Consider the following 23,969-nt stretch of genomic DNA (forward strand, 5'->3'; position numbering starts at 1 on the left):
CCCCCCCAGTCCCCATCTTGCTACTGGCTATTGAGGGTTGGCTGCCCACAAGTAGAGAACACTGGTGTCAACTGAGGGGCAAGTTCTGGGGGCTGGGGCAGCCATCAGATGGCTGGGGTTTCTCAAGTTCCACATATTATTCAATGCCAGGGCTCACTGCCCCTGTGACCTCCATCCGCCCTCCTGGCTGGTGCCGTGTGGTACATGGTCTCTGCAGAGCCATGCCTCCATTCCCTTCACCCTCTCTGCAGGACTACACTGCCTGCTGATGGGCTGGGGTGGGCAGTGGTGGGGACCCCCCCAGCCCCACACTGGACATGGAGGAGCCCAGAGGTCAGCATGCAAAGAACCGAGCCAGCTTCCAGTCGACTCTTAAATACTTAATTCTCATTTATTTAAATTTCTGTCAGTCTGTGTACACTATTTATATTAAAAACACAAGAAGCTGGGGCTCCTAGCAAAAATATACATTTCAGTTCTGGAGATTGTTCAGACACGGCGAAGAGCTGCAGCCTCAGCACCGGGTTTGGGTCGGGCTGGACCAGCACACGATGCTCGCTTGCTTCACAGCTTTGGCCCAAAGGTCTGGCCAGCCTGGGTGGGGGCCAGGTGGTCCTGGGGCACAGGCCTGGTCCTCTCTAGGCCATTTCCTCCCAGAAAGACCCTTGGGAAGGACCAGACAGGACCTGGACCTTCTGGCGCCTCCTGCAGGCCAGGGCAGGCTCCCGCTCTCCTGCGGCCCCTGCTCTGCCCCTGCTCCAGGCTGAGCAGGGCCAGCTGAGGGGGTCTGAGGAGGGCGTGCCCCCACCTGGGAGCTGGGGAGGAGGCAGGGAGCCCAGGCGAGGTCTCCAGTCACCACAGGGGAAGAAAACAAGGACGGGAGGGCAGTAGAGCCGCAAGCTGAGTGGATGGCAGGGCAGGCTCAGCGCTCCCTGGCACCTGTGGGGCCCATGCTGGCTGACTGGCCTCTCCGGTCACCAGATCACTGGCCTTGGGGTTCCCAGGAGGGTAGAGGTCACATGATTCCGTGTCTAATTGCTCCAAGGAGCAGCAGCCAGTATGTGTGTGTGTGTGTGAGAGAGAGAGAAAGAGAGAGAGAGAGAGAGAGAGGAAGGCAGGGAGGGAGATAGAGATAGATATGCTGGCATTTCCTGGAGGAATAAAATGGTGCTGGCTGACCGCTGGGAAGCTGGGAGGGAAAGGGCGGCAGGGCTCGTGGAGGGCCCGCCCCATTCTCTCCCTTGCCTTGGACCCACTCCCACTCCGACTCTGGGGGTCAGCATTCTTTTCCTTTTCAGTGGTACTGGGGTTTGAACTTGGCTTGCACTTGCTCAGCTTTCACGTTCTGCTGGAGCACTGTCATTTGAACTTAGGCCCCCAGCTTGGCTGTGTTGCTTACTATTGGAAATGGAGTCTCATGGACCTCTTGGCCTGGGCTGGCTTCAAAGCACGATCCTCTGGATCTCAGCCTCTTGATCAGCTTGGGTTACAGCTGTGAGCTTGGGTTACAGCTGTGGCCTTGGAGGTCGGAGTGAAGTGTGCTGTTCCCTCCACCAGCCTCCACCTCCCTCCTCTATAGTGGGGGCTCAGGGTCCCCATTCTTCCCTCTGGGCTAGCTAGCATCGGCCTATGAACAACAGTGACCTAGAAAACTGGCATGAAGAGGAGACAGGTAGCCGTGGCTTTGGGCAAGGGCAGGTTTGAGGAAAGCATCTGGCAACCCCACCCAGTCCCCCTGTCCCCTGCCCCTGCGACCCCGTGGCCGCGGGCGTGGCTGCAGTCAGTCCAGGCAGGCTCCTCCAAGAAGCCAGGCCCAGGCAGCATAGTGTTTCTTTGGACCCAGAAAGCCAGGCCCAGACAGTGTAGTGTTTTTTTTTGTATGGCTCAAATCTTTTGTATGAAGACAGGTGACAGAGGCGAGGCCCTAGGCCCGCAGGAGCAGGATGAGGGGCGGCCCAGGGGCGACAGAGGCGAGGCCCTAGGCCTGCAGGAGCAGGACGAGGGGCGGCCCAGGGGCGGGGTGCTCCTGGGAAGACAGGAGCAAAGGCGGAGGGCCTGTCCAAGGCGGCTGGTGAGACTGCCAACAGAGGACCAGCGTGGGGACGGAAAGGCAGCGAGGAGGAGGGAGACAAGCAGAGGGCAAGGAAGCACTGGAGGCATCAGGAAGACAGGACTGGGAAAGGAGACAGCAGACAGGAGGATCTGGGAGCCGGGCGGAGGAAAGGAAGGCTGGGAGCCGGGGCTTCCTGTGTCTGGAGTGGAGTGTGCCCGGCCGTGTGGGCTGCGTGCTCGTGGGCTGGTCCACGGAACAGTCCCACAGAGGGGCTCCCCAGGAGGCCTGGGGCAGCCTCAGTACATGTCCTTGTAGATCTCCTGGAGCAGGGGATGCAGCAAGGTCTCGGTCTCGGTCTTCTTCAACCACTGCATCATCTGAGCATGCTCAGTGACCAGCTGCCGCAGGTCAGCCATCTTCTGCAGCAGCTTGGGGAAGAGGTACTGGCTGTCGGGGTGGTTGGCCTGCAGGTGGAACTCGAGGGCACGCAGGATGGTGTCCTGGATGGCCTCCACCTGTGGCACGTTCATGAGGCCTGGCCGGTCTGTGGGGACACAGGCATTCATGGAGTCTGACGGGAGGAGGAGCTTCCCTACTGCACAGGGGACCTGGCCGAGGGGAGAGACCTGAGCCTGTTCTGCCAGCATCGGCTCCACCGAATGTTCTAGCGCCTGCCCATGTCCCTCCCACCTTGTTTCTTGATACGGTTTCTGTTTTTTTTTTTCTTGATTGGGTAGGGGAGTGATGCATCATGGAGGGAGATTTGGCGCCCAGATTCAAAGTCTCCTCATGATGCTCTGGACAGGTTACTTGGCCTCCGAGCTTGCTTCCTCATCGTAAACCAGGGGGAGCAGTGTCTCCTGCGCGAGGCCGCTGTGAGGGCCAGACGCGTTACAATTTATCAGAACAGCCGACGCCTGCACTTACTGCGCTGCCATTTGAAAAGTGCAGGCCAATTGGAGAAATCTCCCCACCACCTACAAATGAGCCCCGTAAGCGTGGCGGTGTGCTCCTCATCCTTTCCCTCCGTGCCCCATCTGCACCAGATCGCACGGGTCCTGCACGGCCTATGCCGGCCCCGAGCCCGGCTGCGGGCCGGCACCGCTCACTCACCTCCACACAGGATGATGGCGGCGATGAAGAGAGCCAGGTCACTGTCGTCGAGTTCCAGGGCGTTGAACTTGACGGCAAACTCGAACTTGGGCTCGATGATGTCGCTGAAGGGCTTGCGGAGGCTGCGCAGGAACTCATGGGTGACGAAACCGCTGCCGTTGGCCACCAGCAGCCCGTCTTTGTTGACGATGGAGGCCAGCATGGCGAAGATGGCTTCGTGCACGCCGTACTTGAGGAGTGTCACCTGGTCGTTGAGGAAGAGGCTGCTGAAGTTGGGGATGCTCTTGGCGAACTCGGTGAGCTCCCGCACAGTCTCCACCGTGGTGCACTGGCAGCGGTAGAAGACGTGCACGCTGATCTCCTTGTAGGGCGGCAGGCTGTTCACCAGCTGCTTCCACACCAGGCCCTTCTCCGCCTGCCACAGTGTCTCGATGTCGTGGATCACAAAGGGCTGAAAACCAGGCCCGATCAAAGCCAGGCCTCGGGGGACCCCTGCCCGCTTGTCCCCCACGCCCCCTCCTGTACCGCCGTCAGGGCACGGAGGAGGCCTAGTTCTCCCAGGAGGCAGGCAGCTGGCAGCAGGGGACGTGGCCAGGGCGGGCAGTGACACTCACCGCTGTGTGGCTGGACTTGCCAGTGAGGATGCTGCGGGCCTTCTTTTTGGTCATGTTGAAGTTTTTCAGGTAGGCGTTGTAGATGTGCTTGGAGAAGGCCTTCAGGTCAGCCAGCTGCGGGTTGTGCTGGTGCCCCTCGCTGGCCGTCAGCCCAGCCACCAGCTTCCTCTTCTCAGCTTCCGGCATCCGGCCAAAGCGGATGGCTGCACAGGTAGGGGTAATCATTGAGAGACTGCAGGAGCCAGCACCTGTAACCTCCCAGTTTCTCTAAAGGCACACAGGTAAAGAGCCATCCTTACTGGGCCTGGGGCCCTCAGTGGAGAAGATGGTGATGCTGGAGCAGCCATTGTAGATCTGTGCTGTCTAGACTAGGGCAGCAGCAGACACTTTGGTAGCCAGGCAGATACTTTGGTGGCCAAGGTGTGCACCTGTGTCCCTGCTTGGCACTGGGACTGGCAACTTCAGTTTTTTCTTTGTTATCGGGCAAGATGGGCTGACACTCTTAAAACTTAACTGTGTGACTGGAACAGTTAAAGGAGAGTATGTGCACAGTAAGCACTATGGGGGGGTCACACAGTAAGCCGTCATTAGTGACGGAGCAGGATCTGGCCTGCCTGGGAGACTGGAAGGGAAGAACTCAGTCCACCCAGGCCTCCCAAGGCCCCTCCCAGGCCCCCACTGGGACAGGGCCAGAGCTCACCACTAAAGCTGCTGACAGCAGACTTGTGTTTCGCCACCCTCTAGGGTATGAGGAAGTTAGGGCTCCTGCAGGAGGAGGCTGGTCCAGTAGCTGCCCATTGTGGGGCTGTAAACAAGTGTCTTGAGCCCAGCATTGGTGGCTCACGCCTGCAACCCTAGCGACTCAGGAGGCAGAGATCCGAGGATCACAGCTCAAAGCCAGTCCAGGCAGGAAAGTCCCTGAGATACTTATCTCCAATTAACTACCAGAAAATTGGAAGTAGAGCTCTGCGGCTCCAAGTGGTAGAGTGCTAGCCTTGAGCAAAAAAGCTCAGGGACGTGAGCACCCAAGGCCCTCAGTTCAAGCCCTATGAACAACAAAACATAAAAATAAAATAATCAAGTGTCTGATCTGGAGGACATGGGGCTGGGTAAGGAGACTGGGGTGGGAGTGTTGGGGGGAGTCCTGGGGTCAGGTGACAGGGACCGCAGGAGGCCCAACACGGCTCAGCTGGGGTCTATTCTCAGTAACCCTATGGGCCAAGCAGGGAAGCCACAGCTACAGAGAGGTGGACATGGCCCAGCCTGGACCCAGCGAGGGTGCCCGTCTGGGGCAGTGGCAGGTCTCAGGCTCTGAGACCCTGGTCCGGATGTGTAGAAGCAGCAGCTGGAGTCCCAGCTTTGGTGTGCCCCGAGTACTTTCTAGGCACCCCTCCGGCCACGCTGGCGCGCTCACCATTGTGCGACATGCCCAGGGCCAGGCACTTCTGGAAGCGGCAGTACTGGCATTTGTTGCGGTTCTTCTTCTGGATCTTGCAGCTCCGATCGCACTTCTCGTACTCCAGCTTCATGCGGATCGTGCGGCGGAAGAAGCCCTGGGCATTGAGGGGGGAGGTGAGTGCCCGGCGCGAGCGCACAGGGCTGGTCACGTGTAGGGTACTGACTGCTGTGATTTGCAAGTGCTGGGGATGACAGCTTTTGGAGGGGAATCAAAAACTTATTTTTTCTTTGGTTGGTTGTGGGACTTGAACTCTGGGCCTGGGCGCCGTCCCTCAGCCCTTCAGCTCAAGGTGAGTGCTCTACCCCTTGAGCCACAGCACCACGTCTGGTTTTTTGGTGGTTAATTGGAGATAAGAGCCTCTCAGACTTTCCTGCCCAGGCTGGCTTTGAACTACAATCCTCAGATTTCAGCCTCCTGGGTAGTTAGGATTACAGGCGTGAGCCACTGGTGCCCGGCCACAAAAAACTTCTTTGTAAGGGGCTGGGAAGGTGGCTCAGTGGTAGAGCACTTGCCTTGCATGCCTGAGGCCCTGGGTTCTATTCCTCAGCACCACATAAGCAAAAAGAAAAAAGCCAGAAGTGGTGCTGTGGCTCAAGTGGTAGAGTGCTAGCCTTGAGCTGAAGAGCTGAGGGACAGCGCCCAGGCCCAGAGTTCAGGCCCCACGACTGGACCCAAAAAAAAACAAAAAAAACTCTTTATAATTAAAATTATATACCATATTCATTTACACAGAGAAGTCTTAAAGTTTCTTAGTTTGGGAACATAAAATTGTATCATGGCTACCTTGATTTATTCATACATGTACCTGGCTCTGTGTATTCTACAAGTGGTAGCTTTATGAAAAGAATTGTTTTTTGTACTAGGGCTTGGACTCAGGGCTCAAGTTGCTAAGCAGAGGCTCTACCACTTGAACCATGCCTCCAGCCCAACCTGTGGGGTGTTGATGGGTAGGAGCTAGGAAGAAAAACTCAGAAGTCCACTGAAAAAGAAATGGAAGCCAGGTGTCAGTGGCCCATGCCTGTAATCCTAGCTACTCAGGAGGCTGAGATCTGAGGATCACGGTTCAAAGCCAGCCTGGGCAGGAAAGTCTGTGAGATTCTTTTTTTTTTTGTCGGTCGTGGGGCTTGAACTCTGGGCCTGGGCGCTGTCCTTCAGCTCTTCAGCTCAAGGCAAGCGCTCTACCACTTGAGCTACAGCGCCACTTTCGGTTTTCTGGTGGTTTATTGGAGATAGGAGTCTCACGGTCTCTCCTGCCCGGGCTGGCTTTGAACCACGATCCTCAGATCTCAGCCTCCTGAGTAGCTAGGATTACAGGCATGAGCCACCAGCGCCTGGCGAGTCTGTGAGATTCTTATCTCCAATAAACCATCAGAAAACCAGACGCGGCGCTATGGCTCAAGGTAGAGGACCAGTCTTGAGTTGAAGCACTCAGGGACTTTGCCCAGGCCCAGAGCTCAAGCCCCATGACCAAAAAAGAAAAAGAAAAAAAAAAAGAAGAAATGAAGTGTTTCCTTTTATCTCAAAGAACCTCTCTGAGCCTTGAGATTCCGGAGCCCTGAGCCCACGTAGGAAGGCAGGTCCTGCCTGCCTTCTGGAGCCCGGGCCCCAGGGGGCGCTGGCCACACACAGACTTCAAGTGAGTGGCAGGCAGGTCCCCTGCAGGACAGGCCTGGCAAAGAAATCCCTCCTGCGGGGCCCAGCGTTCAGGCTGCAAGGCCCAGGGGATTGTGCAGTGGGTACTGTCACGCCCCCCCCCGCCCCCCGCCATCGCCAGTGACCCCCAGTCCTTACCTTGCACCCCTCGCACGCATGGACGCCGTAGTGGAAGCCCGATGCCTTGTCCCCACAGACGCGGCACTCCATGTTGAGGCCACCGCCCGAGGCCCCGTCACAGCCCATCTGCAGCTGGTCCAGCAGTGAAGGTGGCGAGGCGCTCTGGGAGAGGTCTGCGGACATGGGACACAGGACAGAGGGGCTGCAGCGCGGCACGCCTGTCAGCCAGGCCTCGAGGCCCGGCGGCAGGAAGAGCCCACGGTGGGGGCTCTGGAGGGCCTTTGGGAGGCATTTCTTCACCTGGCATGCAGCTAAGGACATTTCTCTGGGGGCCTGGGAAAAGCCAGCAGAGCTTTTCTCCCACAGCCCAACGCCCAGCAGGCAGGTGCTCAGTACCCCACAGCCCAGTCTTTCCTGCCCGGCCCTCCTGTGGCAGGAGCACTGTGGGCAGAATCTGCGGCTGCTCCTCAGCAAGCAGCTGTCGCAGTTTAGAGACTGGCTGTATAGGTGGTGTGAGGCACAGAGCCAGCCCCCCACCCTGGGCCCCCATCCTGTGAGGACTCTAGGGATGACAGGGTAGATCTCCACAGAACCTCAAACTTCTCCCTTAAAAGCATAAGTATTGAAGTTGACTGAGCAACATACTGATTTTCCCATTGAATGTGCAGATTTCTCTGTGGTGTCAGGAGCACCCACAGGGAGCACGGGAGAGCATGGTGGTGCTGAGAGCACTGTCAGGGAGCACGGGGGAGGGCACGGCTGCGGGACAGGTGTGCTGTTACATCACTCAGTGAGAATCTGTGAGTCTTCTCCAAGCCTCGCAGGAGGCCTGGTCTTCTGGTCTCCTGACCCCCGCTGTCCTATCTCTGCCATGCCGCCTCCTGTCTGTCCTCGCTCCTGGGATGCCTCAGGGATCTTACAGGCAGGCATCGGATCCCAAATCAGGAACCAGCCATCCGAGCGGAAGCACTGGACGACAATCCAGCCAAGCCATGGGGACCTTGCCCCGGCCTACAGCCCTTCGTCTCCTGACGCAGGCCAAGTAGCCCTGGCTCTTCTCCTCATCCCCGCTCCCCTCCCTGATGGCTCTTGTTCCCCCAGGTTCCCAGAAGGGGCCCCTCTGGCCCTAGTGCTGCTACCCTCCTGGCTGAAGTTTAGGGGTGACACAAGTCCCTCAAATGGCCCGACCTGACCCAGCACCCTACCTTCCGACTTTAGTCACTCCAAGGGTCCAACCCCCTTTTGGCCCCACAACCAGGAGTGTGGGTCTCTCACTGACCCAGACAGGAGCTGGGGGTTGGGGGCTACCCCAGGCTTCTCTGCACCTGTCCTCACCCATAGGCTATGAACGACTGTTCATCACCAAGCAATGTCCACTAGATGTAGGACCACAGGCAGGGCGCACTGCAGTCCACGCCAAGATCCCTGCACTGCTGGAGCCATGGTGGGTGGGCATGGTGGCTCCGGGGAAATCAATGTCTTCAAGCTCCCTGGGCGGGAATCCTGCCCCAGCTCGCAGGACCCCCACTCCTGGGGGCATTAAACTCACAGGAGCTGGTGTTGGGAGACAGGGTGCTAAGACGAACAAAAGCCTTTTGTGGAGCTGTGCAGGCTGGCAGGAGGGCCCCTGCACTTCCTCCTTGGCTCAGGGCACTGTGTGCGCATGTCCGTCTGTGGCCCCTATTGGCCCTGGGCCTCGCTCAGAACACGGTCTCTCATCACACCCCCTTTGGGTCTCAGGGCCCGTCTCGGCTACTGATTGGTCACATTTCCTGGTAGTGCCTACCTCCTTCTCCCCTGTGGCACTGGAGGCTGGGTGAGTGTCAGGTCACTGGCTGCTGCTAGCTCACTGCCACCTCCTCTGTTCACCAACAGACATTAGGTGAGCACCTGCTGGGTGCAGGGCAGGACCTGACCCTGCCCTCAGATAACAGAGGTAAGAGATAAGGAGGGCTGGGCAGAGTGGCACAGTGATAGAGTGCCTCCCTAGCATGTCAGGGAGGGAGAGAGGAAAGAAAAAAAAGGGGAGAGGATGGCGAAGGGGAAGAAAGGGGACTAGAAAAACGACAGCAGCCAGGCACCAGTACATCATGCCTGTAATCTTAGCTACTTGGGAGGCTAAGAATGGAAGGATTGAAATTTAAGGCCAGTTTGGGTAGAAAAGTTTAGGGGACCCATAGCTGGGCACAGTGGCACATGTCTGTCCTCACAACTATGTGGGAGACTGAGATTGGGAGACTATTGGTTCTGGTCCGTCTGGGCAGAAAGGTCCATGAGACTCCATGTCAGGAGAAGAAGCTGGGTGTGATGGTGCCTGCTTGCCATCTCAGCTGTGAGACACGCGGGTAGGCAGGAAGTGAGATCCTATCTTAACAATACCAGGGCAAAGTGGTTGGCGGCATGGTTCATCAGTAGAGGGCCTGCTTAGCAAGCATGAGTGTCTGAGCTGAACTCCAGTACTCACCATCAAACAAACGAATAAACAAGAAAACCAAAATACAAGATAGAGAGCAGGAACAGCAGGAAGGGCAGATCGTGCCACAGGACCCCAGACGGAGCCAGCGCGGTGTCTGCTGGGGAAGTCTGCTTCCTTCTCTGGGCTCAATGGTAGACCACCTCCAAATTGTTGGTTTCAGGACAGGACTTGGACCATGAGACCCAAATTCAAATACCAGCTCTACCACATTTTAGCTAGCGGTCCTGAGGTAAAAGCAAGGTCTTGGGGCCCAAGCTGTAGCCCTGTGGCTCTTGGTTTTCTCATCTATGAAATGGTGTCTCAGAGAACTAAGTCTGGGCTTGAGCTTGGGACGTGGACACACTGGGAGAAACCGACTGGGGGAGTAAAAGGGCTCTGCCGTCAATGGCCTAGAACAACTGAACTGCCCCCCCCATCCATTCACATGCCTTAAACGACAACCCAACGTCACTGCTGAGGGTAACTCTAGGTCATTACCCAATGCTTAGATTCAGTGTAAACAAGAGAGAGAAGTATCAGTTTCGCCATCTTTGATGACAAGTCATGTGTGATGAGCACCCTCCCATAGGCAGCCCAGAGGACCCAGCTGGGTGGATCTGCTTTGCTGGCGGGATCCTCAGGCTTCAGGTACTGTTTAACTCCTAAGTCAGGGTACCAAGCAGTTCCTTGCTTCTGCTGTCCTGTCCGCCCAGACTGGGCAACGGGGGAGGGAGAGGGAGGGGATATGCAGCCTTGCCTGTCACTGAGTGGTCAGCCTGGGCACAGAGCCTGGCCTTGCCCGGGCACCGCCAAGTGTTTGCAGGGAAGGAGGCTTGCGGCGTGCGGACGGCAGGTCAGTCCTGCCTGTCTCCTGGGGCGGGGCACGGGGTCTGTGCGGGACCGGGTCAAGGCAGCATGCGGGGTTGGGGGTAAAGCAGCGATGTCACCTTTCTACTCTTTCCATGTTCCTTTCCGGTCCCCGAGGGGAACACTGGGGTCAAAGTTATAAGCTCATGGGGGCAGAATAGAGAACCAAAGATGGAGGGGTGGAAGCGACTGGCCAAGCCACAGCCCACAGTGGCAACCTGGCGTCCCTGCTCTGGCTTGTGTGGCTTTCAAAGCTCTCCTGGGCCTTGGCTTGTCTCTGGGCTCCCTCGCCGCTAGCTCCCTTTCAATCCTTTCAACGGTTTGTTTTAACTTTGTAAGAAAAAGCAGTAAAGGCACTTCTATTAAATGAGGAAAATCTTGCAGCTTGTTGAGAAACACCCCGGGCTGGGCAGCGTCTCATGACGGGCAAACCCCGGCCACCAGGTTTGCCTCACTGCCCTTTGTTGTACACTCTTCTAGTACCTTCTGTGACTCTCAGGGTAGAGGTACCACAGACCTTCTTGCCCTTGTCAGTGACTACAGGGTATCCCCCAAGGCCTGGGGCCAGCCGACCCCGGCAGATCCTCACAGACTGTCTTCCACTGAGCTTCTGGGAGCAGCATGGCAGGCCCGGGCTGCGGGACGTGCTTCCGTGGGGGCCCTGTGCTAAGAGGGAGCTGCAGGGTGAAAAGAATGAATAGCACGCTCCCTGCAACCCTCGGGGGCCAAGGACTAGCCCCTGCCCCCGGCCCCTCCGCCAGCCCGAGAGACCAAGTGACATCTCATCTTAATATGCCTTCGTTGATCACTGGTCAGAGCAAACTCCGTTTTGTGTTTTCTGATCACTGGTCCTGTTCACCAGGGACCTCTCCTATAGAAGACAGGAAGTTTGTATATGTCACAGACTTCCCATTCGGGGGTATGAAGCAATGCCGGAGCAGGAAGCCTTCATTCCTCCATTTCACCCATTGACTAATAAATAGGAAGTGAACACCAGATCGAGGCCCAGCACGGAGTGAGTGCCTGGGCAGATCCTGCCCTGCTCACTCACCACACCCGGAATCCCATCCGTGACGTCACCACGCCTGCCTGCTCACTCCTGCTCACGCCCCTGCACTTTGGCCTGCATGTGAACACGGCCACTTCCCAGCGTGACACAGGTCCCAAGGACGGGGCATGAGAAAGCTGAGGACGGACGCCCTGATCGGCAGGGGTGCAGGGGGAAGATGAGGGGAGCCAGGCTGTGAGGTCAGCCTCCTGACAACCCCAGCTCACTGCTGGCTCCAACCTCTTCTCTGGACTTTTCAACCCTCTTTGCCTTTCTCAGGTCTGGGGGGAATCATCACTGTGGGCCAGCCACCCCCCTCTTTTGACAGAGGCTGGGTCTTGCAGAGCCATCCTGGCCACCACTAAGCAAGTGGGCTATTCTGGGCGTGGGAGATGCGATTCTGTCTCTGGTCCTAGCTGTGACTTGGCCTGCTTAGTCATGCCCAATGTCCCGGTAGATCAGGACTGCGGGATGGCTCTCCTTCACCCCAGCCCACCTGCTTCCAAAAGAGGAGAAAACTTGCTCTGCAGGCTCAAGGACTTGGGCCTCATTTGGCTGTGAGCCCCGGCAGGAGCCTGCCCTACCCCAACATCTGTACCTTCACTTGACAGCACCTCTCTGCCTGCCCGAGGTAGACTCTGGGGGGTTGGGAGCAAGCTTGGGGGCTCTACTGTAGACCAACCCTTCATGACCCCAGTGCCACGAGGCCGGGGGCAGGAGCAGCTGGTGGTGCTGGCCTGAGGCACTGGCGAGAGCTGAGAGGCGAGGCTGAGCAGCAGGGAAAAACAGGTGCCCAGGAGGAGGGCCTGGAGCCACCAGGGGAGACAATGCATACACACACTGCCACCAATAGAGCACCGTGACAGTGACCTGCCTGCCATCACGGCCATCTAGCTGTGTGGCGGCACAGCTGATGCCAATGCCCCTCAACAGTGACAGGTGGAACTGACACCAGGTCGTCTGAGGTGAGCACTGCCACTGCTCAGGACAATCGCAGGGCTGCTCCCTATCTTGGCGCACTGCTAATGCAGGCCCGGGTGCCCGCTGGTAGCAGCGGTGGCACCTGCACTTCACACCCCTGTGAATTTCACAGATGCCCCGTCCATGTTGCCTACCAACCCTGTTTTCCAGAACAAATGGGTACAATTTGCCCACTGCTGGTCAGCAGTAGGGGTGGGGTAGTGTCCGCACACTGCACCCACCTAGTGTTGTTCACCAAGAGCGGGGATCCCCCCCCCTCACCTGTGCAGCTGCTGCTAGAAGGAAGCGGGGCTCCTTCGGCCGCTGCCTCTTCCTCTTTCTCCTCCTCTTCCCGGACCTCAGGGGCCGCCTCCTGTGGCTGCTCCATGGCTGATCTCCGCTCGGAGCCACGCCTGCAGGCCTGGTCATAGCTCTGGCATCGTCTGGGTCTGGGTCTGAGCGCAGATGGACCTCACAGGACGGTTCCTGTCAGCCTGGGAAGAGGGGAGAGAGGAGGCTGAAGGAAATGCACAGTGGGAGGGTGGTGGGAACGGGGTAGGCTGGAGCACCACCGCTGGTAACTTTATTTACTATTTTCTTCTCCACCAGGGTTTGAACCCCCAGCCTTGTGCTCACAAGGCAGGTATTCTGCCATTTGAGTCATGACCTTTGTGTTTTGAGGGCTCATTTTTTTGCCTGGATGAAATCCTTCTATTTATGCTTCCCAAGAAGCTAGGATGACAGATGTGTGCCAAGACATAACAGATTGAAAGTTAAAACAAAAATACACAAGATACAGGAAACTATGTGAATAAAATTATACATTGTTCAGAGTTATGCATGGCACTAAACTCAAAAGAACTTTATAGGTTAAAGATTATGGGTAAAAGATTGATTACATTAAGATAAACACTGTAAACAGTAAAAACCATAAGACAACAAACAAAAACATTTGCAAATTTTATCCAAAAGCTAACTTCCTAAAATGAGTAAAACAAATTATAAGTAACAACAAGTCATCTAGGAGAAAGATAAAAATATAGCTCACAGGAAGGGTACACATTTGGTTCCTAAACATAAAAAAGTGAGTTTAAGATTGCTCTAACAAAAATACACATTAAAACAACACTGAGCTGGGCACTGTGGCTCACACCTGTAATTCTAGCTGCTCAGTTGACTGAGATCTGAGCATTCTGGTTCAAAGCCAGTCTGGGCAGGAAAGTGTATGACTTTTATTTTTTTCAGGGTTTTTTTTTTTTTTCTTGCCAATCGTGGGGCCTGGGTGTGCTGTCCCTCAGCTCTTCAGCTTAAGGCTAGCCCTTTACCACTTGAGCCACAGTGCCACTTCTGGCTTTTTCTGCTTATGTGGTACTGAGGAATTGAACCCAGGGCCTCATGCATGCAAGGCAAGCACTCTACCACTGAGCCACCTTCCCAGCCGCCCGAAACTTTTATTTTAACCACTAAAAAATCTGGAAGTGGTACTGTGGCTCAAGTGGTACAGTACTAACACAAAAGCTCAGGAACAGCACCCAGGCCCTGAGTTCAAGCTACAGGACCAACACAAAAAAGCAAAATGAAGACACAGAGACACCTTTTTTTATAATCAGAATAAAACCAGGTTTCAAAACAGAATCTTCAGATCTCAGCCTCCTGAGAAGGTAGAATTATAAGCATGAGCCACTGGCGCCCACCTGGCTGGTGGGTCACCCTCAAACTGGAGATTCTCCTGCCTCGAACTCCTGAGTAGCTAGAACTACAGAAGTACACCACACACACCTGCTTGGGATCAGATGCCGTTCTGGACTCTGGTTAGATTTTTGAAGACCAGGATTTTTGATTTCATACTGACTTTTCTCTCAGCCCAAGTTGTCACTTCTGGCTGTGCCCTATTTTTCTTTTTTGTGGAGCTGAGGTTTGAACCTGCCTGCCTTCCATTTAGTACTCAGGTGCTCTATCTTGAGTAGCTCAGCTAGTCTGGGTTGTGACCTCTTAAGGACACAGCCAGAGGGCAAGGGGCAGAGTCACCGGGCTGTTGCAAACTCACACCCTTCCCTGGGCTGCTTCACTTTTAGATCTAGCTACAGCCCACCGTGTAATCTTGGGATTACAGATGTGAGCCACCAGTGCCCAGCTCAGTGTTGTTTTAATGTGTATTTTTGTTAGAACAATCTTAAACTTACTTTTTTATGTTTAGGAACCAAATGTGCACCCATCCTGTGAACTGTATTTTTATCTTTGCACTCGATGGCTTGTCTTTTACTTATAATTTGTATTACGTATTTTAGGAAGCCCATCCTGCCTTTTGCCAGACGCCCTCCGCAGCTCTGACTGCTCAACTGCAGCTGATCTCAGGAACAACCTTGCGGCCAGGCACTCAGCCGGCTTTTCACAGGCCGCTGCCACCCCACCCACCAGCGTTCCTGTGAGGCCCTCCGCTCCTCCCTTCCACCCTGCCAGTGAAAACAGCCCGGCATGGCACGAGCTTTAATCTGCACGTGGGCAGGCAAAGCCCTGGCTGCTGGCTGTGCTCCTCTGCGGGCGGCCTCCGCCCCTCCCTGGCAGCCAGCCAGGGCCAGGAGCCCCTTGGCCTGGAGCCTGAGGCCCTGCAGCCCACGAGACAGTGCATGTGCGCCTGTCCTCTAGGGGTGCAGGCCGGGTGCTGCTTCACCCAGCTCCCGCAGACAGGTGCATTTTGTGGGCAGTTGGTTAAGGAGCGGAACCCCAGGTGGCCCAGAGCTCAGGGACGCATGGTCTCCGGTCAAGGGCAAGCAGGCTACCTGGGCGGCCCCCAAGTGCTCTTCCTGCCGCAGCAGCAGGCTGTGTTCAGTGAGAATGCCCCGGCCCTGCCCGCGATGACCGGGACCACCACGGTCCATCTGCCAGGCGGTGCTGCCTGAGGGGCTCCCCGAACACAGCTGCGGGCAGGGGACCACCTTTGTCACCGCGGCGCCAGCTGCCATTCTCCGAGGCCTTCCGGCACACCAGGCAGGAGGTGCACGGTGACACTTCTAATTCTTACAACCCTGAGTCAGGACTATCTATTCATATCCCGTTTGGCTGATGAGGCAATAGCAGCACAGAGAGGGAGAGGAGCTGGCTTAAGGCCACACAGTAATGGCAGGCGCAGGATTTGCGTCTTAGCTCCTAGGCTATGTGCCTCACACGGTACTAGGTAAGACTGGATCACAGCTGGCAGGTCCCTGTCCGGCGGGGTCTCCCCACCTATGGATCCTCCTGAATCCTGCCAGTCTCCGGCTGTTTCTGTCCAGGACAACCTGGTTAAAACCCTCTGGCTATTCCTGCCAGACAGTAAGTCCTGGGTCACAGTAAAGCCAGCCACAGGCTCTGGTCCCTTCTCCAGCCCCGCTCTCTCTGCTCTGCCTGCTACTTGCCCTGGGCTCCAGCATCGCATGTGAACATGGAGTTCGTGCTGGTGCTGGCCTGGAGCGCCCTCCTCTCTCTCCCTCTCCTTCAAGACCTACCTGTGCCTCCCTTCACCCAGCTCTCCTGGACTAGTGGCATTCAGTTCCTCCACTCTGTCACTCAGCAAATCGTGCACCGCCCGTTGCCTGCCCCGGTGTGACCCGCTATCAGTTTCTGGAGAAAGTCCTCAGTCTTGTGACGTGGGTCCCCAGCGCCTGGCACGGTGCCTCTAGTGGGTGCAAACACGGAGGAGGCAAAGCTGTCTTACACTGGCCAGAGGCTCAGTTTGCAGTGCTCCTTAACGTTCAGTTGAGCAACTTGTGGGTCAGGCTTGGCTTGAGACCCTTGGCTCTGTGCCCTGTGAGCTGGGGGCACGCTGCGTCCTCAGAACTTGGCACCTAAAGGGCCAGGATCACTGACCCCGGCTGTGTGCAGGCTAGATACGTGTGCTGCCTCCATGTGTGCCAGCTCTCTGAACCGGGACCCTGACAGACCCTGACCCCTGTCAACCCGGAGAGCGCAGTCAGGGAGTCCCTGCCGGGGCGTCTAGCTCCACGTCTCCCTGCGCCCAGCTGCTTCAGCTGCCGTGTCCTTGTCCCACTGCACCCTGGCTGAGGGTGTCCGGTGCCCCGACCTGTGGCTTGGATCAGCAGGGAGATGGGGGAGGGGAGGCTTCCTCCTCAGATGGCCCCCGGGATTCTATCCCAACCTTTGCTATCAACCAGGAATCTGGGTGTTGATCCAGTGCCCCGCTTTTCCAGGTCAGTGGCTCCTCTGTGCTTGCTGCTTCCCATTTGGCAATCCAGGTCACCTCATCTCCTCAGGGGGTGCAGGAGCCAGGCCAGACTCACCCCAGCAGCCATCTGAGGCCAGCACTCCACCCTGAATGGCCTGGGGCTAGTTTTGTTCAGGGCACTGGAGCCTGAGAGAAAGGACAGGTGGAGGCCACCCTGGCCCTTCCACGATTCTAGTCACCGCAAGGGTCAGCCTGCAGAGGAGCTGGATGGACACCCAGACTCTTGTGTGTGTGTATGTGTGTTGGGGGGAGGCTCAGTGAGTTTCCCACCTTCCCTGAGCAGGGGGAGGCGCCTGGGAGGACGGAAGCACTGCCTAACACTGCCTGGGGCCACCCAAACCACAGTTTTACAAACAGACGCGTAAACAGCACCTGTCTTCACACCAAAGGGAAACTGTTCAGGACACGGTCCACACTGTCACTGGGGGAGCAGTACTGGGATTTGAACTCAGAGCCTCCTGTGGGCTCCATCACCTGAGCCAGGCTCTCAGCTGGAGTTTTGCTGTAGCTGGTTTTTGGGTAGTGTCTTGTACTGTTTGCCTGGGGCTAGCCTCAAGCGGTGATCCTCCAACCTCTGCCTCTGGATCAGCTGAGATTACAGTCTCACACCACCACACCATGCCAGGCTTATCTATTCATATGGAATCTTGCTGTTTGCCCAGGCTAGCCTTGAATCACAATCCTTATCATCTCCACCTCCAATGTAGCTGTGATTATAGGTGTGAGCTACGACTCCCAGTCTTCTTACTTCTAAATTTCCCCAGTTTCTTTTGGAGAAGTATGACGTATTTTTATGCTTTGGGGGGGGGGAGAGGGGAAGATGTTTCTAAGTGTTTTGAAGGAAAGACAACCATCCCCTATATGCACAGATTCCAGGAAGGTCAAGAGCTTTCCTACCTCAACTTGAAGAGGGCTGAGGCCCTGCATTGCTCAGGGGGCTCTAAGGTTAGGATGGCTCTGCTGGCTGGGACAGGCTGGGGGACCCTTGAGAGACTCTCACCTAGGACTCTGAGGCTAAGGCTGCTGGTGCCCTTGCAGCCCCTCCAGCCTCTGCCTGGCCCTTGCTAGCTGTTGCCAGCTGCTTCCATTCACTTGTTCAACAAATATTTGCTCAGCACCTACCATCATGTGCCAGGCCACATTAGTCAAAGACTGACACAGATATTTAGCTGTGACCGATGACCAGGGATCTGAAGGACAAATGTCCTGGGGCTTATTGGGAACATGCTGGTCTAGGGTGGCTGGGAAGGTCTGCCTACGTCTGGCCTTTGCGCTAGGGGCAAGCTGTATAGTTCCAGAGAACAGAAACCTGGCTAGGCCCAGGCAGAAAGGAGAGAAGGGCATGGGGCTGGCTGGGTTCAGGGGTCCTATAGGATCAGGGCTGTATTTTAAGAGAGACAGGAAAGCCAGGTGGTGGCAGCTCAGGCCTGTAATCCTAGCTTCTCAGGAGGCTGAGATCTGAGGATCATGGTTCAAAGCCAGCCTAAGCAGGAAAGGCCGTGAGACTCTGATCTCCAATAAACCATCAGAAAACTGGAAGTGGTTCTGTGGCCCAAAGTGATAGAGCACTGGCTCTGAGTGAAAGAGCTCAGGGATGGTGCCCAGGCCTCTGATTCAAGACCCATAATGGACCAATAAAAAGAGGCAGGGAGATGAAGGGTTAACTTGAGTGTGAAGTTGTTGTGAGGGAGCAGCCCCTCCTAGAACCCTGCAGGGAGGGCACAGGAGCCCAGTGCTTCTGCCACCTGAGTTCTTGCTGAGCAAAAAGTCAGTTCAATGACCTACCAGGCCTCTTCCTGTTCTGACCTGCCCAGCCTCCCACCTCCCAGCGCCCGATCCTCCAGGCTATTCCCCAAAGATCCTCACACAGCTCTCAGGACAGGGGTCAGGGGCTCTGCCCTGGGGGTGGACCTTCCAGTTCCCAAATGCTTTCATGATCATTGGTTTAACCCGCCCCTGTGGGTTAACCCCGCTGCAGGCAGGGTGGCACATACTGAGCATCGACAGCTGAGTCTTTCATCGTGTGTGTGCTGCTGCTGGGGCTTGAATTCAGACCTTCACCTCATTTAGCTTTTACTGGTGTTCTCCCACTTTAATCACACCCCCGCTTCTGGCTTTCTGCTGGTTAGCTATAGATAAGAGTCTCTCCAATGTGTCTGCATGGGCTGGTGTGGAGCCTAGATCCTCAGATCTCAGCCTTCTGAGTTGCTAGGACTACAGGTGTGAGCCACTGGTACAGGCTTGGAGTCTTTCGTCTTAACTCCACCACCCAGTGTCCATGAACTGCCTGGGTGTGAGGTTGGGACCAGAGGCAAGAGCAAGGGCAGCACCACTGAGAGGGTTCCAGGCCCAGTGGGAGGTCAAGAAACTGACCTGAGGTGGATGGGGCTCACAGTAGCCACAGGGAAGCAGGAATGGGGATCCGCAGGCCGTGGAGACTTAGGAGGGAAGAAGACTAGAAGGAAAGAACAGAGGAAGACTAGCGAAGAAGAAGAAAGGAAGGGAAGAGACACGGAGGAATGGCCAAGATACCATCAGCCTGTTCCGTGCAGGAGAAACTGTGGCTGCCAATTTGTGGCTTTACCCTCGTAGGAAGACACACAGAGCTATTCACTTCAATGTGACTTATGATATGGAAAATCAGAGAAGACCCAATGCCCAATGACAGAGGAATGGCTGAGTAAACTGAGCACACCCAGAAAGCAGGGGCATCTGTAGCCTTTAAGCCGTGTCTTCATTACGTGAAGAACTGCAGAATATAAAACTCTAAGAGCATTTCCCACCCCAACCCCTCCCGCCCCAGTCCTGGGGCTTGAACTCAGGTCTTGGGTACCTCTCTCTGAGCTTCTTTGGCTCAACACTAGCTCTCTACCACTTGAGCCACAGCACCACTTCTGGCTTTTTCTGTGTATGTGGTAATGGAATCAAACCCAGGGCTTCATGCATGCTAGGCAAGCGCTCTACCGCGAAGCCACGTTCTCAGCCTGCCTCTTTTTTTTGGTCTGATACTCAAACTTGGTATCTGATGTTTTCACTCATTGTCTGGTTGGTGCTCTACCACCTGAGTCACACTTCCATCCCAGGGAGCTTTTCCATGTGGATAGGGCTTTTTTTTGGGGGGGGGGTAGTGAGGACTGAACTCAGGGCCGTACACTTGCTAGGTAGACAGGCACCCTACCACTTGAGCCACAGCACCACTTCCGATTTTCTGGTGATTTATTAGAGATAAGTCCCATGGACTTTTCTGCCCGGGCTGGCTTTGAACCGCGATCCTCAGATCTCAGTCTCCTGAGTAAGTAGGATTACAGGCGTGAGCCACTGGCACCCGGCTAGTCCCTCAGACTTTTATGTCTGGGCTGGTTTTGAACTGCAATCCCACATCTCTACCTCCTAACTAGCTAGATTACAGACTTGAGCACTGTGCTTGGCTTTTGAGGAACATTTTATGTCTATACCTTAACCACCCTCACCAAGCATGTGCGAGCCTTCTCTTATGTGCTGCGCAGCTGTTGGGGCCCCTCCCATCTTTCCTACCTCCCCTTCCCCCTTGCCCCATCTCCTCAGCCAGTCCCAGGCTGCATGCAGTCTTCCTGGCAGGTGAGCGCTCTGCCTTTCCTCCAGCGCCACCGGCCCAGTGAGGATTTTCTGAACCTTTCCCTAAAGCCAGCCCAGCAAACCTTGGAGAACTTGCACCCCCACCCTCCCTGCTTCCTACCTCCTGGTCCTTACTCCTGTTTATTCATCTGTTGGGTGCTTATCTCTTCCCCTAAGAACACAAGCCTTAGGGGACCAAGATTTCCATCTGTTAAATTCACACCAATCCCCATTCTTAGGGGAGTGACTGGCAGACAGCAATTACTCAATCAATATTTGCTGACCAAACCAACAACTTCTTGTAATTGGGGAAGGCTGGTCCCACACAGTGCCCAGTCTGAGGCAGCACTGGGAGACCTTTCCTCCCCTGGGCCTCAGTTTCCTGGGGGCATCTGACGCTGCTCTCTAGGCCATTCACACCCTTCAAAGATCAGGACCACGGGTGGAGCTGGCACAGGGGGCCTGTCTGGGTCTGGCCGTTTTTCTGCCAGTCTACCGGGTATCCTCGGTGTTAGGTAGGGGCTTAGTTTCCCTTGCAGAGAGGGAGTGCTGGGTGCTGCCGTCGCCCTGACTCGAAGTCCTCCCCACAGGTACTGCTCAATGCGCAGTGGGAGGGTGAGAGGCAGGGACTGCCTCACAGGTGCCTTGAAATCTCTCCGTGGGGCAGGAGGGGCAGGAGGGAGGGGCCCTGTCCTATGAGGGAAGACAGTGAGGTCTTGGTCCTGGGCAAGAAAAGCTGGCTCATCAGGGAGCACCTCAAAGAAGTCCTGATTTAGAGAATACTTCAGAATTCAGAGAAGAAAATAAAACTAAGGAGAAGGCAGACTGGTTTCAGAAAAGGTTGAGGTGAAGGGGGTGGAGGCAGGAAAAACGCAGACTACCTGGTCTGGTTACCAGGGTGGCAGGGAATGGAAAGGCTTGAGGAATGGGCCGCAGCCAAATGCATGTGGAAAACCTGAAACTTCCGACCTTGGACTCAGGCAGTACGTGGCACTTCCATGTCCCAGGCACTCTTCCATGCTGACACAGTAACTCTGGCCCACAGGAGGTCCAGAAGGCATGTTGCATGCAAGTTACAGGAAGCGCTAAGCTCCTGGGCTGAGCCCTGCCCTTACACTCACAAAACCTCACAATGGAGTCACTAATGTCAACGTGACTAGCCAATCTGAAACCAAGGTCTCTCCTAGCCTCTCACTCTCTTTTTTCCTTCTTCCTTCTTCCCTCCTCCTCCTCCTCCTTCTTCTCCTGCTCTTCCTCCTCCTCCTCCTCCTCCTCCTCCTCCCTCTCCCCCTTCTCTTCCTTCTCCTCCTTTTTCTGTGGTTCTGGAGTTTAAAGTCAGGGCCTGGGGCTTGGTAGGAGGAACTCAAAGTGAAGCTACCTGACCTTCCAAAAACCAGAAGAGAGGTCACAGCTACACTTTCCCAGCAGGCCAGTTTCACATGGAATGATAATAAAGTTCTCTGATTTTATCTTTTTTTTTTTCCCCCAGTCCTGGGACTTGAACTCTGAGCCTGGGTGTTATCCCTGAGCTTTGGCTCAAGGCTAGTGTTCCTTTACTTCTCGCTTTTCGTGGTTAACTGGAGGTGAGAGTTTCACAGACTTGGCTGCATAGGCTAGTTTTGAACTGCAATCCTCATAACTCAGCTTCCTGAGCAGCTAGGATGACAGGAATGAGCCACTGGTGCTCAGCCTTATTTCTGCTTTTATCCAGCCCTTCTCTGTCTAGAAAACCAACCTTCCTTTCTCTTCTCTGGAATGAAGCTTTGCCTAATTCTAAAAATCACAAAGCTAATCGCTATCTGTAAGGTGAACGGCTGTGGTTTTATCTTCTGGTGGACAAGGAACGACTGTCAGTGAGTTTCCAGATGAGCTAAGTCCTGAGGGGCCATGGCCACCGGGCTCCACATCACGGCTGCTCTGCCTTGTGCTTCCGCTTTTGAGCTCTAAGGCTAGAAAGTCCTTCAGTATTCTGACCCACTGGACTCTCCACCCTTGGGCCTGTCCTGCCTGAACTCTGGCTAGCAGGCATGTGCCCTGGTGTTTCCTGGTCTTTCCTCTTCCTCAGTTAATCATTGCCTTCTCTCAACTCCCAGTAGTTGTGAAGACACGCAAGTGTTGGAATGACATGTCCAGTGTGGTCCAGGAACACCTGGTGGCAAGGGCATCCACGCCTGTGCCACAGAAACCACAGAGACCACCCCGGTAAAGACTCGCTGCCCCAGAGAAGCTAAAGAAAGCCCTCATTATGGATCCAAGGCTGACTGAAGGTCTCCCAGTGCCCAGGGCTGGGGTTACAGACGTGTACCCCGATGCTCTTGCATGCGTTACTATCAGACAGTGCCCTCTGGATTTTACAGCTACAGTAGCCGCGAGGGCCCTCCATGAAAAAGCTGGTCGAAACTGCAAAATCATTCCTTGGGACTCAGAGCCAGGAAAGATGGAGAAACACCAGAACTGGAACGGGTTAGGGAAGCATTCAGAACGGAAGGCCTTGCATGTCAGGTCACGTTAAGCTCCCGGAAAGAACCACGCAAAATAGTGTTACCTCTCTTGGCTTTCTAGACAGACACAGGGCTGAATAAAAGCATCACATAAGTGTCAATGCGGGGGGGGGGCTCTCTGCTTTCCTTTGGGGTTCTCCTGCCCTAGGGGCATCTCTGCCCCCATCAAGCTGGCTGCCAGAACCTGGAGGTTTCTTCAAGACGCAGAGCCCATGGTAGCCGAGGCCAGAGCGAGACTCCCAGCCCACACAACAGTGTGTTCTCTCTGCCAGGCTGCTTTGGCATTGGCCCAGAATCCAGCCATTCCCTGGAGGCCTGAGGCAACAACAGAAGGCCAGCAGGTGAGGCTGGGAAAGACTGCCTCTCGAGGTGTCTCGCGGCTATGGCCACAGGACACTGCAGGTCTGACTGGAGGGTCTACCCTGGGAAAGGGTCAGTGACCTGCTGGTGGCTGGCGGAGCAGAGGCCGGGAGGAGCAGTGCTGGGCAGTGTGGCGGCCCCGTAGGTACATGGAGCCTGCGCTTCCCGTCCAGCAGGTGTCGGCTGGAGGGAAGCCAGCAGTGTATCTTTGTAACACGGGGGGAAAGCATTTCTTCCAGGGGTGGCTAGGAGTGCCCAACAGCCGCCTACCCGCCTGGCCCTAGGTGCTAGGCCTTCCTATGTGTGGGCTGCCATGCAAACCCAGCGACCTGGGTGACTCCTGAGCTCGGGCTGACGTTCTCCACTTGGCTCTGAGCAGCATTACCCAGTGCTCGTGCCACCCCATGCGGACCAGCCTCCAGAGGGCACAGGGCAGGGCTCTGTCCCCAAACGCTAGCCTTGGGCAAACCTCTTGGCTTCTCCAAATGTCTGTTTCCTTATATATGCAATTTTGCCCAGCTCAGCAAGAGGAAGTCCCTCGTCAACAGTCATGAGAAAACACTGCAGGACTGGGTCCCAAACCCAGGCACTCAAGCCCCGAGGCTCGTCTGACCACACAGGATGTTTCTTAACTGCAGCTACAAAGGACACAGGAATGGAAGCCTCTTTTCCAAAATGGCTGTCAGATTCACAAACATGAGAAAATCCCCTCTGATTCTCTCTGCCTTAAAACCAAATTAGCTGTCCCTGACAGCGACTCCAGGTGTGTGTGTGTGTGTGGGGGGAGGGGGTAGGTCAGCACTAGCCCAACAGCACCCATGTGTCACCTGCGGTGGGCGCAGGACCCCGGTCCCCACCTCGAGCAGCTGCAATCTCACGATGGGACCAGCAGCGTTTCTCAAGCTCTAACCATTTGTTTGCTTGTTTCTATTGGTACTGGGGCCTGAACT

General features: G+C 55.7%; 1 protein-coding gene across 2 annotated transcripts in view; it reads right to left on the minus strand.

The window, feature by feature from the left end:
* Window positions 1–1,973: 1,973 nt before the first annotated feature.
* Ppard (peroxisome proliferator-activated receptor delta) overlaps window positions 1,974–23,969 on the minus strand; it is a 55,612-nt gene continuing 33,616 nt past the window's right edge. Inside the window, exons 3-8 of one of the 2 annotated variants that reach the window (XM_013029598.1) lie at window positions 12,625–12,836; window positions 7,031–7,185; window positions 5,195–5,333; window positions 3,781–3,983; window positions 3,167–3,410; window positions 1,974–2,597 (exon numbers count right to left, since the gene is read on the minus strand). In XM_013029598.1, coding sequence (XP_012885052.1) covers window positions 2,350–2,597; window positions 3,167–3,410; window positions 3,781–3,983; window positions 5,195–5,333; window positions 7,031–7,185; window positions 12,625–12,730 — 1,095 coding nt within the window. In that variant the 5' untranslated portion in view covers window positions 12,731–12,836 and the 3' untranslated portion in view covers window positions 1,974–2,349. Of the gene's footprint in view, window positions 2,598–3,166; window positions 3,618–3,780; window positions 3,984–5,194; window positions 5,334–7,030; window positions 7,186–12,624; window positions 12,837–23,969 lie in introns of both variants that reach the window. The other variant, XM_013029597.1, reaches the window with a different exon arrangement.

The sequence above is a fragment of the Dipodomys ordii genome, unplaced genomic scaffold, assembly GCF_000151885.1.
Source record: "Dipodomys ordii isolate 6190 unplaced genomic scaffold, Dord_2.0 Scaffold120, whole genome shotgun sequence".
Taxonomy (NCBI): Eukaryota; Metazoa; Chordata; class Mammalia; order Rodentia; family Heteromyidae; genus Dipodomys; species Dipodomys ordii.